General features: G+C 39.1%; 1 protein-coding gene across 16 annotated transcripts in view; it reads left to right on the top strand.

Annotated features, from left to right (window-relative positions):
• Window positions 1-15,848, top strand: part of THSD7B (thrombospondin type 1 domain containing 7B) — a 1,262,144-nt gene that overhangs the window by 578,534 nt on the left and 667,762 nt on the right. For all 16 annotated transcript variants that reach the window (XM_086367910.1, XM_086367918.1, XM_086367926.1 and 13 more), the window contains one exon: window positions 5,633-5,802. In XM_086367910.1, the coding sequence (XP_086224036.1) occupies window positions 5,633-5,802 (170 nt within the window). The remainder of the gene's footprint in view (window positions 1-5,632; window positions 5,803-15,848) is intronic.

The following is a 15,848-nucleotide window of genomic DNA, read 5'->3' on the forward strand; positions in this document are numbered from 1 at the left end:
ACATATGAAGAAATTGGCTAGTGAGTTCAGGTGTGGGAGACAGCTTCAGAAAGCAGAGTATAGCAGTGAAATTCAGGTTTTATTCATTTACCTGATATCTGAGTTCTTGTCCCATTTCCTGGGCTGTTTCAGGTAAGAATTCAGTGCCAAGAAATTGTGCTACTAGTACTTGGGGCAACGTAATTTGGAATCATTCTTTTTTATTTATTTATTTTATATGGCTACGCCTGGTCTCACTTGTGGCATACAGAATCTTTGGTCATGACATGCAAACTCTTAGTTGAGGCATGAGGAAGCCAGTTCCCTGAACAGGGGTTGAACCTGGAACCCCTGCATTGGGAGTACAGATGTTTAGCCACTGGACCACAAGGCAGGTTCCTGAAATTATTCCCCACTCCTCTCTTTCTCTCCCACTAGTGCTTAGTTGCTCAGTTGTGTCCGACTCTTTGCGATCCCATGGACTCTAGCCTGCCAGACTCCTCTGTCCTTGGGATTTTTCAGGCAAGAATATTGGAGCAGGTTGCCATTTCCTTCTCCAGGGGATCTTCCTGACCCAGGAATCAAACCTGCATCTCCTGTGTCTCCTGCTTTGAAGGCAGATTCTTTACCCACTGAGCCATTAGGGAAGTCTTCTCCTACCCATGTCTAATCATCAGAAGGCTGTCTCCACCTTCACAGAATATCCAGAGTCTGATCACTTCTCGTATTCACTGTGAGTGCCCCAGCTGAAGCCTTAGCAGCATGTTTCCTAGAGTAACAAATGCCTCTAAATTTATCTCCCTTTTTCCACTGCCCTGTAGTATGTCCTTCAGTCAGTGGCCAGGATGACTCTTTCACCCTCCTCAAAACTTGACAGTGGTTTCCTAGCACATTTGGAATAACACTCATAGTCCTCCCTCTGTAGCCTGGCCCCTGCCTGCCTCTCCCTCTTTCTCCCTCCTACCTTGACCTGCTTGTTCCAACCACACTGGCTCCTGAGGTTTCCTACAAAGCGCAAAGCACTCGCCTTCCCTGGGACCTTTGAGCATACTCTCCTCTAGAATGCTTCTTGTCCACCTCTTCTTGTGCCCACTGCTTTATTTTATTCAGCATTCTGCAGGCTTTCCTGATACAGTGTTGAACTAGCTCTCCTCATCCATCTCTCTCTGATGGACATGTTATCTGATGCCGAATTCTGTTTTGGTTCATTTCTGTCTGTCTACCGCCCTAGAAGGTCATCTCTTCAGGGTCAGGGGCTTTGTCTTGATCATTGTTATTCTTTTCTATTGTCTGAATCCATCCTTGACATATAACTAGAGTTCAAGAATTACTTCTTAAAAGAAAAAAGGAATAAATGCATGGTTGATTAAGTGATTTGCTTACTATTGGGCAGGCTTATTTCTGTTCCTAGAGAGTCCTACTTTTAATTCCTTTCTGCCATCCATCTCGCATACATACCTTAGCATTGATTGAAATATTCTTAACACAAGTTATTTCCCTTGGGTATTCAGTATATAAGTGGCTGACAGTGTGACGTCTCACTAATGGTGAGGTCATTGGAATCATTTTCACATAAAAGATTGATGTCAGGTTTCCCTAACACTCATGGTAGCCAGGCAGCAAAATGGTGAGTTTGATTTCAGGGCCTTGAAAAGGTATTAGTCATCAGAAAATTGTCATTTCAGCATTTTGTGGGAACTTGAATTTTTACAGTTAGATACATTTATTGGGTTTATATTTTATTTTTCTCTTTAACTTGTTCTTATCTCCTGAAAATGCTAGAATTTGACCCTATGTGACCACAGTGTTCAAATTCTAATGGCGTGCTTTAGTCCATGGGGTCGCAAAGAGTCGATGGCTGAGTGACTTAACTAAACTGAACCTAACTGATGATATTCTCAACAAGTCTCTTTACAGACGTGTTGGGAAGACTATATGAAGTTTTACACCTAGATTGGTTAACGTGGTACCTGTAACAGACTTAGCGTGCAGAAGACTTTGATTGTTATTATTGCTTCAGGTGTATGTCATGATATCCTAGAAGCCTTAATAAATGAATGCCTTGTCTCTGCTGTTCAGTCAGGCCATGTGACAAGACAAATGGATCCATTCATGAGGGGCTACATTCATGAGGGGCTACATTCATGAGGGGCTACGTCCATGAGGGGCTATGAGGATCGACTAATTGGTTTCATGTCATGGCCGTTTACTTTACTTGAGGCATTTGTATAGTTGGTTTCAAAGTGTTCTTTATCGACAAGAGGCAGGATCTTGGCCTTTGAGACACTTCCTATTTCTCTCTTAAGCAGAAGGACAAAGTAAGGCTTGAAAGGCAGCAGAGTTGGGAGAGAAAGGGTGGAAAGGCCTGGTCTTTGATGTGGACTTGGACATTAAAGAGAATGTCCTTGGCAATCAGGAAGCCAAGTTGTCCAGAGGCTGGAGGGCTATTCCTGTCACAGCCTCTGAGGGAGATAACAGGCAACATTTAGCTGAGAAGACTCCTTTGATTTCTTATTCTGTCAGATCCTAGAGACAATTTCCCAGGTTGGATGAGTTCAGAATGTTCAGTTTTCCTGGCTTCCAGGTGATTTGTGACTGAACATACTGCATTTGAAAAAAAAAATAAAAATAAAAAGGCAAAGACTATGAAAAGACTGGCATGTTAAAAAGGAATATAGAAGTCCTTCACTAATGTGCTTTTTCCTTTGCCTCTTGCTAGGTTGGTGTTTTCTCTGAGGTGGTAAGCAATAGCAATCATGATAAATGTCTACTTCTTTTTTCTTTTTTTTTAAGAATTTGTTGTTTGCCAGTGAATGGAGTTTGGGTGTTTTTGGTTAAAGAGCTACGAACAGGGTTTTTGTTACTTTATAGAAAACCATAGTCATTAAACTTTTCATTTATCTCTAAAATGACTCCCAAAATTCCTCCATTGCTAATTCTTATAGGGTCATGATAAATTAATTGAAAAAGCAGTTTATGCAGCATGGCCCATTCCTTTCAAACAAGTGAACAAATTGCTGTGACTTGCTATAATTCTAAATGCTCTAAGTTTCTTTTATGTTCTTTACTGAATTTTGATTCTTGGAGGTAAGACTATGGCATTCCTGGATCCCTAATATTAACTTCTGATAAAATCAATTAAGTTCTCATAAGTACAATGTTGGGTGTGTGTGTGTGTGTGTGTTCTATGTCAGCAGGAGACCAAAAAACAGGTGTAAGAGGATGTAAAAAAGGGAATTAACATTTACTGAACATTTGTTATGTGCTTTGATCCACATTCAGTGTTATTACCCTTATTTTACAGTTAGGAAAATAGAATTGAGCCAAAGTCACATGACTAGTAAGTGGAAAGGCTCAGATTCAAACCATGTCTGTTTGATTCCAAAGCATGCTTGTCGTCCACACCTTACTGCACCTTTTCCCCACCTTATTTGCTATAGGAGCCTTAGGGTAGAACTGCTCTGACCTCCTTAACAGCTAGAGAGCCCTTTTAGGCAATCAGTGCGGGGAGAGGATTTGAAATGAGAATGTGGTAACTGTCCAATTAACCCACACTGTGCCTTGCCTTAGAGTCCAGAGACAAGAGAACTTACCTGTGCCCTGAGACTCAGAGACACAAGAGACAAGCCTTCTGCCTGAGTGACCATGGAGTCTAGGTGACCCCTCTGTCTAGTGAGGAGAAAGAGCTTTGGATCATCACCTCTGGAGAAGAACCGTCTCTGGGAAGACTTAGACTTTCCTCCATCTTTCATGCCCAGGAATTAGAAACATGTTATTGTCTATATTCACCTAGTGTAAGCAGGACTTAGCTCGACACTTCAGACTCTTGTCCAGCTCTCTGACTGATTTTCACTTGGAAAACCCTGTGAAAATGAAGTAGTGAGGCAAAGGGAGCAGAATCCTGTTACTACAAACCCCACAGGATTATCCAAATTCTTTTACTACAAAGGGCTTTTCACAAGACTGATGAGCCTCAGCTTTCAAGCTTTTTAGAATGAAAACCCTCCTTGTCTAGGGCTTTGCTCACTCTTAGGTACTTCAGAGATTTGCTTCCTGATTTTGATGTCTGTTACTTGATTTCAGTTTTACTCTAGTTTTTATAAGGCCAGGGCCTTGGTGAGGCGTGTTTATTTTTTAGTACTATTTTTTTTCTTTGAACAATCCCCAAACTGAGAAATTTTTCGTAAAATATGAAATGGGACAGCAGAGATGAGAATGTTCTTATATTTGGCTTGTTACTCCAGTAACTAAGGAATCTTCTGATATTTATGTGAATTCTGTTGGGTTATCGTAATGCTATGGGCTTTAGGAATGCTCTCATAAACCACAAAAGTAGATTCTGTCTGAAACCTACTTTTGCATTCTCTAGGTATGAATGTAGTATTATTATCATTGTTTTATTTTCTGTAAGTTGTGCAGAAACTTCATCATGCCTTCCCCCTTCTTTGTGTGTGCATGTGTCTATCGCTGTGTATCTCAATCAGTTGTAAACCAAGAAGACATTCTAAGTCAGTATAACAATGGCATGTCTGTAAATGTGTGAATAAAAGAAAAACAACTCACCAATTAAATACAGTGGTACATAGAAGCTGAGCATCAAAGAATTGATGCTTTTGAACTGTGGTGTTGGAGAAGACTTTTGAGAGTCCCTTGGACAGCAAGGATATCAAAGCAGTCAAACCTAATGAAAATCAGTCCTGAATATTCATTAGAAGAACTGATGCTGAAGCTGAAGCTCCAATACTTTGGCCACCTGATTCAAAGAACTGATTCACTGGAAAAGACCCTGATGCTGGGAAAGACTGAAGGCAGGAAGAGAAGGGGATGACAGAGGATGAAATGATTGGATGACATCACTGACTCGATGGACAAGAGTTTGAGCAAGCTCCAGGAGCTGGTGTTGGACAGGGAAGCCTGGTGTGCTGCAGTCCATGGGGTCACAAAGAATTGAACACGACTGAGTGACTGAACTGAACTGAACTGATGGTGAACTCGTTTTTAATACATATACCTTTATTCCAATGGGGTCGAATTGATAGAAATACCTGTATCAATAAGGTTGACAAGTTGGAGGTAGTCTCTGTTCATTTAAAACAATATACTCAAACATTCATACACTGTCCTACTAATTAAAAAAGAAAGCTCAACTTTCACACAAAGTCATCTAAAAGTTTGTGGAATTAAACCCCATGATGAGTTCACCTGCTAGAATTAAGCTCATTTAGTTTCCAGCTCCTTCCTCTAATTTTTTTGGCCATGCTGCATGGCATCTGGGATCTTAGTTCCCCAGCTATGGATCAAACCCACACCTGTTGCATTAGAAGCATAGAGTATTAATCACTGGACTACCAGGGTCTTTTCTCTGATTCTTTATTCTCTTAGAACTTTAAGTCTGAGACATCTCTACTATTTACCCATATTTTCCTTCATTCAATCTTCTGGTCCTGTGCTATTAGCATGATAGACTGCCTACTTTTTCTCAAGGAAATAAAAGAGGTTTAGTATTCAAAGCTGGTAAATGTCTTTATCCATAGGCGACGATTTGATACTAGAAAGAGAGATGATTACATACATTTGATGTCAATAAGTTTCCTGTGGAATTCTGTGTTTTCCTTACTTCTTCTTCTTCTTTTAAACAAATCACACCAAACAGGTATTCCTGGAAGACCTCTGAATGGAAAGAATGCCAAGTCTCTCTCCTTCTCGAGCAGCAGTACCTCCACTGGCATGAGACGGGACCCATTTGTGGAGGTGGGATCCAGACCCGAGAGGTGTACTGTGCCCAGAGCACACCAGCATCCACAGCACAGAGGGCCAAGGAAGGTAGGCAGCCAGTACTGGGGCCAGAGTCTGCTGCTGACTGGAATGGAAATGCATTCCAATACCATCTCCTCATATTCTCCTTGGTATAATGGACCTTCAGCATTCACAAATGTAAAATTTTATTGCCTATTTGCCAACTATCCTTAAGTTCTGCTACTTGCAATAGTTAGGAATAGTTAAAAATTACTAGTGATAATAATTTCCTCATTGGAAGGGATCATTGTGAAAATTAAATGAGAAAATAGACCTAAGATCAGGAACAGAAGTGAATGCAGCATGCTAAGGGGCTAGTATGCTGGAGTCAGCCAGTTGGCAAAGAAGTAGTAACAGTCTTTTTCTTTTTTTCTATAAGAGAGGTTTTTTTGTGAATGTGCGAACTTCTACGGACATATCATTTTCAGATATCAAGGATCCATTGTCTTATTGCCAGAGTTTAAATAATAAGAGAACAATAAGGAAGAAAGTGGGGGAGGAAAAACAACTTTGTCCATGGTATGCTCTCATTAGGTGTATACAGTCCTTTTGTTTCAGAGTTTGGCATGGTGATAACATATAAGAACTGAAAAACTGGCCCAGATTTACTTAAGTCAATGGATTGAAAAGCCAAGAGTATGCAGTAATGCTTCCAGTCTAGAAAAAATGTACGGTCTGTACCAGACACATTGGAGGGGCACTTAGCAGTGCCCGCTATAGAAGTGGTCAAGATGGAAATGCTTCCTTGAGAATGTGCATGTACGTTTCTCTACTGTCCAACTTGGTTAGGGAGAGAGGTGTGAGCTTTCTTATTGTGGAGATATATCCGTTTTATCCTGTGACGTTTTTCACCAGGTGCCTTTTTTTGTGACATGGCCTCTCATCATTTCATAGGCCATGACCATAGCCTTCTATGAGTCACTGCATGACTAATAGAGGGGTCATCCTTACAGACTCCTTAGAATTTGCTTCAACAATTGAAGTTACAGTGCTGCATTTATAGGGCTAGAATGATTTAATAGGTGAATTTTTTTCCTTCTCTAATGTCTCTTTTGGAAAGTGAAAATTTACACACTTTCTCTTCCAGGATAGACATGACTATGCTTACTTTTCTAAATTTGGAGGAATAGAATTTAGATTAAAAAAATTCAAATTTTTCTTTCAGACATTGGTGATCTTTCTATTTCACTTTCTCTTTCTTCTCCTTTACTGTTGTCTACAGTAATAGGGGCTTCAGGGGTCAAAACATATATAAATTTTTTTTAGAATTGATATATTATGATCTATTTTCAGCTTCAACATTGAATCTTCTATTGACATCTTCCTAAAGTTTCTTTAGTAAAAATAGCTTTCTTATCTTATGGATCAACTATTTCTAAAGTTTTTTTCAACCTTAGTCTTTCCAGCTTTCTTAATGGAAACATGTTGGGCAGGAAGTTTGTAATTAGGAGGAAATTGGAAGGATGGTGTTCTAGGGTTGGGAATCATATGCTACATGTTGGGAAATGTTAAGTAGAGGAAGGATGTTAAGTGCACATTTAGCAGCCTGTTAAGCCCCAGGACAATATTCTTCAAGCACCTAGAAAAGAGGAAAAAATCTTAGGACAAGGCATACTTCTAAATTAATACTTTGGTTCACATGGAAACAGAAAGTGATTAGAAAGCCTAAGCTTGGTAACCCAGGTCTTGGGTGGTGGTTGGTGGAGGTGCTTAGATGTGGGGACAAGATACATACCCATGGATGTATATGATGAAACTATGTATTCTTGTCGAAATTTGAGTAAAGTAGTCAAACTGTTGCTGATTGGAAAATACAGGACAGCCACATTGGATTAAAGGCATGGTATAGTTTACTACTTACATTTGTAGTCATTAACAAAGGTCTGATTTTGCTGTTGTGTGGACATGAACCAGAAATATCATTTATTAGTTTTGTTTCTTATAAATGCTTTCATTTTCTACTATTACCATTTATGGGTTGTTGTTTAGTCACTAAGTTGTGTCTGACTCTTTTGGGACCCTGTGGACTATAGCCCACTAGGCCCCTCTATCCATGGGATATCTCAGGTAAGAATACTGAAGTGGGTTGCCATTTCCTCCAGGGGATCGTCCTGACCCAGGTATCCAACCTGTGTCTCCTGTTTGGCAGGCTTATTCTTTACCACAGAGCCAAGTGGGAAGCCTGTCATTTATGGATATACCTTGACAAATCTGGCAATGTGAAAATTTCTTCTTGGCTCAAGTGAAATACAAGAAAACAATTGAATTGCAACTATAAGAGACCAAAGAGTATGTTTGCCTAATTAAAGAGGCATAATTTAAATATTTCTAACCTTTCTGCTAATGCAGTAACAAAGGCCAAACTTTGGTAACTTTTTTTTTTTACATTTCCATTTTTGTGAAGATCAGCTTTTTTGTTTGTTTGTTTGTTTTTTTCCCTATTATTGTGTCAGATTTTGTTTTGAAGGGAGAGAGACATTTAATAGCATTGACTTTGGTAAACTTTTCTCAGTCACACTTGACTTTCCCACCAAGTTAAGTTTACCTTTGGCTATAGAATATTCTGTTTACTTTCTGGAGTGGAATTTCTGGATTCTTCTTCCTTGGAAATCCCACCATCCACTGTTAACTAGCTGCTCTGCATTCCAAGAACCTGACCTTAGAGGAACCTACAATTTTCAATAAATAAATAAATAAGGTTTATTTCCAGGATCTCTCATGAGATAAGATGCAATAGAATTTCTAAATACCAGAAGAAAAAAAAAAATTGAAAGGACTACTAATTCTCTCCCAAGGTCCTCCGAGTCTCATTCTGGCTGGTGAGGCTGAATTAGGATCTCAGTGCAGTTCTGTTGCCAACTTATTCTTGTTGATACCCAATTCTCCATTTGACCTCAGTTCATTGTATGTGTAGTAGTATAATATGGCGTATTTACCTGGTTCTGCTATTCATTGACCATGTGGTATTTTAATTGCAGCAAAATTAATGCTGTAATATTGAATATGAGAAGTGTTGCTAGTAATAGTTACAAGCCAAGCCAATAGTAATAGTAATAGACAAGTCAATGTGTGAATCAAACTATAGCAGAATATTTATGATTTTGTTTACCAGTTGCTATTGTAGTAGAGAAAATTGTATTTCTCTTTTATAATTCAGAAGCACCTGCCAGAGTGATGCTTGCCTATAAATCTAAACACTTGGATTCGTTGAAACCATTTTATTCTTGCCCCTTTCTAAGGTGAAATTAAAACCACTCAGCCTACATTCAAGAGTCATTTCTCAGGTGGTAAAATGTTGAAACAATGGACATACCATCATTAATCTAATAGAAAGAGGGAAAAATGTATTTCATTCAAGAGAGTGTAGCCTAGAGATTGGCATATCAACAAATGCAGGTTGAAATAACATAGAGATATAATGTATTTATATGGTGAATAAAACAAAACAGAAACCTAAAAGCTAAAACAGAAAGACTGGAAAAAGATACTGGTGTGTTGGCAGTTAAAGCAGAATATTACCTAGATATTTTCCCATCTTTTAGATTTATTATTTGCCATTAAACAGACTCAACTACTTCAGAACGGACACACTTTAGCTTTTAATTGTTAAGTATATTTACTTGACCACTCCACACCAGTTAAGAGCAAATAGTTCTTGAGTCCTATGTCTTTATGAAGCTAGGCCCAGAGTTGGCATTAAGGCAGTACATGATATGTCATAGTTTTAAATATGCTGGTTTGCTGAGTAAAAAAATGGATGACAGTCACACATACGTTGTTGTTGTTTTTTTTTCCCCAAATGATTTGTTATGTACTAGCTATATTTTAGGGCCTGTCCTAGACGCAGGAATTATAAAGATGCCTCATTAACTTATAGTCTTTTAATTGTGACAACAGTTGTACTAACAATTATGCTATAGTGTCTTAGGTTGTGTATTTCAGTAATCTTGTATAATATGTTGTTGTTGTTCAATTGCTCAGTTATGTCCAACTCTTTGCAACCCTCATGGATTGCAGCATGCTAGGCTGTCAATATATATGTGTGTATATGTGTATATATATGTATATGCATATGTTATATATATGATGTTGTTGTTTGTCACCAATGCATATCCAACTCTTCTGCTACCCTATGGATTATAGTCTGCCAGGCTCCTCAGTCTGTGAGATTTCCCAGTCAAGAATACTGGAATGGGTTGCCATTTCCTTCACCTGGGGATATTCTCAACCCAGGAATTGAACCTGGGCCTCCTGCACTGCAGGCAGATTATTGCTGAGCAAGCCCCATATATATGGCATAGTTAGAACCATTTAATGATGCCTGACATTAATCTTCACAATGCAGATGATGCTTAGAGAGAGTTTGGAGAATCAACAGAAGAAAGTACTCAAAGTCAAGACTGGGAGAACAGATGAAAATATGTAGAAGTGTTTATATTCAACAGTGGCATGTGAACTGTTATAAGGGGAGCATAGGAAGTTAGATAACACTTAAAAACTAGGCTCTGAGAAGAACATTACATAATGATTAAGGTATCATTCCAAGACGAAGATACAGCAGTGTATATGCATGCAACATAGGTGGTACACCTGAATACATAAAGTGAATAACAACAGACATAAAGGGAGTAATTGACAGAAACATATTAATAGTTGAGGACTTTAAGATCCCACTTACACGAATGGACAGCTCAGACAGAAAATCAGTAAGGAGACACAGACCTTAAATAACACATTAGACCAATGGACTTAATAGATATTAGTAGATCTATAGAGCATCCAGTCCCAAAACAGCAAAAAACAAACAAACAAAAACATTCCTTTCAAGTGTACATTGAGCACTTAAGCAGGATAGATCACATGCTAGGGAATAAAATATCTCATTAAATTCAAGAACATTAGAGTAATATCATGCATCTTTTCTGGCCACAAAGATATGACTCTATAAATCAACTACAAGAAAAAAAAATTCAGAAAATATAAAGACATGGAGGTTAAATAATATGCTACTGAATAGCCACTTAAAAAATAAGAAATAAAAAATACTTGGAAACAAATGAAAACAAATAAACTAAAAAACATGATGATCTGACACCTATGGGACACAGCAAAAGCAGTTCTGAGAGAGAAATTTGTGGGAATTGTGAGTCTATGTCAGCTATTTGTAAGGCCTCCTCTGACAACCACGTTGCCTTCTTGCATTTCTTTTTCTTGGGGATGGTTTTGGTCACCACCTCCTGTACAATGTTCTGAAGCTCTGTTCATAGTTCTTCAGGCACTCTGTCTACCAGATCGAGTCCCTTGAATCTATTCATCACCTCTACTGTATAATCATAAAGTATTTGATTTAGGTCATACCTGAATGGCCTAGTGGCTTTCCCTACTTTTTTCAATAAGTCTGAATTTTGCAACAAGATGCTGATGATCTGAGCCACAGATCTTGTTTTTGCTGACTGTATAGAGCGTCTACATCTTTGGCTGCCAAGAACATGATCAATGTGACTTCAGTGCTGGCCATCTGGTGATGTCCATGTGTAGAGTCATCTCCTGTGTTGTTGGAAGAGAGTGTTTGCTATGACCAGTGCATTCTCTTGGCACAATTGTTAGCCTTTGCCTTGCTTCATTTTGTCCTCCAAGGCCGAACTTGTCTGTTACTCCAGGTATCTCTCGACTTCCTACTTTTGCATTTCAGTCCCTTGTGATGAAAAGGGACATCATTTTTTGGTGTTAATTCTTGGAAGTCTTGTAGGTCTTCATAGAACTATTCAACTTCAGCTTCTTCAGCATTATTAGTTGGCACATAGATTTGGATTACTGTGATGTTGAATAGTTTGCCATGGAAACAAACTGAGATCATTCTGTCGTTTTTGAGATTGCAGCCAAGTGCTGCATTTCAGACTCTTTTGTTGACTATGAGGTCTACTCCATTCCTTCTAAGGGATTCTTGCCCACAGTAGGAGATAGAATGGTCATCTGAGTTAAATCCACCCATTCCTGTCCATTTGAGTTCACTGATTCCTAGAATGTCAATGTTTACTCTTGCTGTCTCATTTGACCACATCCAATTTACCTTGAATTATGGGCCTAGCATTCCAGATTCCTATGCAATATTATTCTTTATAGCTTCAAACTTTACTTTCACTACCAGATGAAACCAAACTGGGTGTTTCCACTTCGGTCAGCCTCTTCATTCTTTCTGTAGCTCTTTCTCTGCTCTTCCCCAGTAGTATATTGACCATCTACTGACTTGGGAGAGGGGTCATCTTTCAGTGTCATATTTTTACCTTTTCCTACTGTTCATTGGATTCTCAAGGCAAGAATAATGAAGTGCTTTGCCATTCCCTTCTCCAGCAGACTATGATATGTCAGGCCCTAACTAGCAGAGACATGGCCTTCAGCCACTTAATGTAGCTGGATGACACGCCTGGTGCCCTGGTTGTCCCATACTGGTCCTTGTTAAGCATGTAAACCTTCATTTTCCATCGCGTATCGGTCAGTGTGTGCCCAAGGGTGGAGGCAAAGGCCCTGCTGGAGTGGGTGGGAAGGGGGTCTGGGGAAGGGTGAAATTAATGTTGGAGGATGCCCGGGAGCAGAGGGTATCCTGGCCTCACCACTGCCTCTGTCGCCTACTGAATGCAGAGTTCCAGACAATAGCAAGGATAGATAAAGATAGATAAGAAAGCCTCCTTAAGTGAACAGTGCAAAGAAACAGAGGAAAACAGTAGAATGGGAAAGACTAGAGATCTCTTTAATAAAATTGGAGATACCAAGGGAACATTTCATACAAAGATAGGCACAGTTAAGGACAAAAACAGCAAGTACATAACAGAAGTAGAAGAGATTAAGAAAAGTTGGGCATTTCTCTAAAGAAGGCATACAGATGGCTAACAAACACATGAAAAGATGCTCAACATCACTCATTATCAGAGAAATGCAAATCAAAACCACAATGAGGTATCATTTCACGCCAGTCAGAATGGCTGCGATCCAAAAGTCTACAAGCAGTAAATACTGGAGAGGGTGTGGAGAAAAGGGAACCCTCTTACACTGTTGGTGGGAATACAAACTAGCACAGCCACTATGGAGAACAGTGTGGAGATTCCTTAAAAAACTGGAGATAGAACTGCCTTATGACCCAGCAATCCCACTGCTGGGCATACACACTGAGGAAACCAGAAGGGAAAGAGACACGTGTACCCCGATGTTCATTGCAGCACTGTTTATAATAGCCAGGACATGGAAGCAACCTAGATGTCCATCAGCAGATGAATGGATAAGAAAGCAGTGGTACATATACACAATGGAGTATTACTCAGCCATTAAAAGGAATACATTTGAATCAGTTCCAATGAGGTGAATGAAATTGGAGCCTATTATACAGAGTGAAGTAAGCCAGAAAGAAAAACACCAATACCATATACTAACACATATATATGGAATTTAGAAAGATGGTAATGATAACCCTGTATGCGAGACAGCAAAAGAGACACAGATGTATAGAACAGTCTTTTGGACTCTGTGGGAGAGGGAGGTGGGGGGATGATTTGGGAGAATGGCATTGAAACATGTATAATTTCATATATGAAATGAATCGCCAGTCCAGGTTCGATGCATGATACTGGTTGCTTGGGGCTTTGTACACTGGGATGACCCAGAGGGATGGTACAGGGAGGGAGGAGGGAAGGGGGTTCAGGATGGGGAACATGTGTATACCCGTGGTGGATTCATGTTGATGTATGGCAAAACCAATACAATATTGTAAAGTAATTAACCTCCAATTGAAATAAATAAATTTATATTTAAAAAAAAAGTTGGCAAGAATAAACTGAAGAACTGTACAAAAAAGCTCTTAATAACCCAGATGACCACGATAGTATGGTCACCCACATAAAGCCAGACATCCTGGAGTGTGAAGTCAAGTGGGCCTTAGGAAGCATTACTACGAACAAAGTTAGTGGAGGGTATGGTATTTCAGCTGAGCTATTTCAAGTCCTAAAAGATGATGCTGTTAAAGCACTGCACTCATGCCAGCAATTTGGAAAACTAACAGTGGCCTCAGGACTGGAAAAAGTCAGTTTTCATTCTAATCCCAAAGAAAAGTAATACCAAAAAATGTTCAAATTACCATACAAATTGTACTCATTTCACATACTAGCAAGATTATGTTCAAAATTCTTCAAACTAGGTTTCAGCAGCATGTGAACTGAGAACTTCTAGATGTACTTCTTAGAAGAAAATATAGGCAGAACACTCTTTGACATAAATCATAGCAATATTTTTGTATCTGTCTTCTAAGGCAAAAATAAACATAAAAGCAAAAATAGGACTTCCCTGGCAGTCCAGTGGTTAAAACTTTGCCTACCAGTGCAGGGGGTACAGATTTGATTCCCGGTTGGGAAACTGGGATCTCACAGCCCTTGTGGCCAAAAATCCGAAACATATAAGAAGAAGAAGGAATATTGAAACAAATTCATTTACATTTTAAAAAAATTGTCCACAAAAAGTCTTTAAAAAAAATAAAAGGAAAAATAAATGGGACCACATTAAATTTAATAGTTTTTGCACAGCAAAGGAAACCATCAGTGAAATAAAAAGCCAGCCTGCTGAATTGGAAAAAATATGTGCAAATGATGTGAACAATGAGGGGTTAATATCTAAAATATATAAGCAGCTTGTACAACATGACTTCAAAAAAAATAAATCATCCAATTAAAAAATAGAAGACCTGAATAGACACTTTTCCAAAGGAGGCATACAAATGGCCGAGAGACACATGATAAGATGCACAACATCATTAATCATCAGAGAAGTACAAATCAAAACCACAATGAGATTACCCTCATACCTGTCAGAATGACCATAGTCAAAAAGACCAGAGATAACAAATATTGGCTAAGATTTAGAGAAAAGGGAACCCTCATACACTCTTGATGGGAGTGTAAATTGGTACAGCTTCTGTGGCAAGCAACATTGAAGCTTCTCAGAAAACGAAAAATAGAACAAACCTAAGATCCAGCTATTTCACTCCTGGGTATATATCTGAAGAAAGCAAAACACTATATTAAAAAGATATATGCATGTCAATGTTCATTGTGCATTATTGATAACAGCCAAGTTATGAAATCAACCTAAAAGTTCATCAAGTGTATGAGTGAATAAAGAAGATTTATACATTTATACAATGAAATACTTTTCAGCCATAAAAAAAAATGAAAACTTTCTGTTTGTAGAAACATGGGTGGATTTGGAGAATATTATATTTATTGAAATAAATCAGGGAAAGACAAATAGTGTATGATGTTATATGTGGAATATAAACTATAAAACAAATGGATGAATATAAAAACATAAAGAGACTCAGATATTGAAAACAGCTTAATAGTGGGGAGAGGCACTATCAGATCAGATCAGATCAGTCGCTCAGTTGTGTCCGACTCTTTGCGACCCCATGAATCGCAGCACGCCAGGCCTCCCTGTCCATCACCAACTCCTGGAGTTCACTCAGACTCACGTCCGTCGAGTCAGTGATGCCATCCAGCCATCTCATCCTCTGTCGTCCCCCTCTCCTCCTGCCCCCAATCCCTCCCAGCATCAGAGTCTTTTCCAATGAGTCAACTCTTCGCATGAGGGGGCCAAAGTACTGGAGTTTCAGCTTTAGCATCATTCCTTCCAAAGAAATGCCAGGGCTGATCTCCTTCAGAATGGACAGGTTGGATCTCCTTGCAGTCCAAGGGACTCTCAAGAGTCTTCTCCAACACCACAGTTCAAAAGCATCAATTCTTTGGTGCTCAGCCTTCTTCACAGTCCAACTCTCACATCCATACATGACCATGGGAAAAACCATAGCCTTGACTAGACGAACCTTTGTTGGCAAAGTAATGTCTCTGCTTTTGAATATGCTATCTAGGTTGGTCATAACTTTCCTTCTAAGAAGTAAGCATCTTTTAATTTCATGGCTGCAGTCACCATCTGCAGTGATTTTGGAGCCCCCAAAAATAAAGTCTGACAGTGTTTCCACTGTTTCCCCATCTATTTCCCATGAAGTGGTGGGACTGGATGCCATGATCTTCGTT

The sequence above is a fragment of the Bos grunniens genome, chromosome 2 (genome assembly GCF_055505025.1).
Source record: "Bos grunniens cultivar Pamir isolate PY7600 chromosome 2, Bosgru_T2T1.0, whole genome shotgun sequence".
In the NCBI taxonomy this organism is placed as follows: Eukaryota; Metazoa; Chordata; class Mammalia; order Artiodactyla; family Bovidae; genus Bos; species Bos grunniens.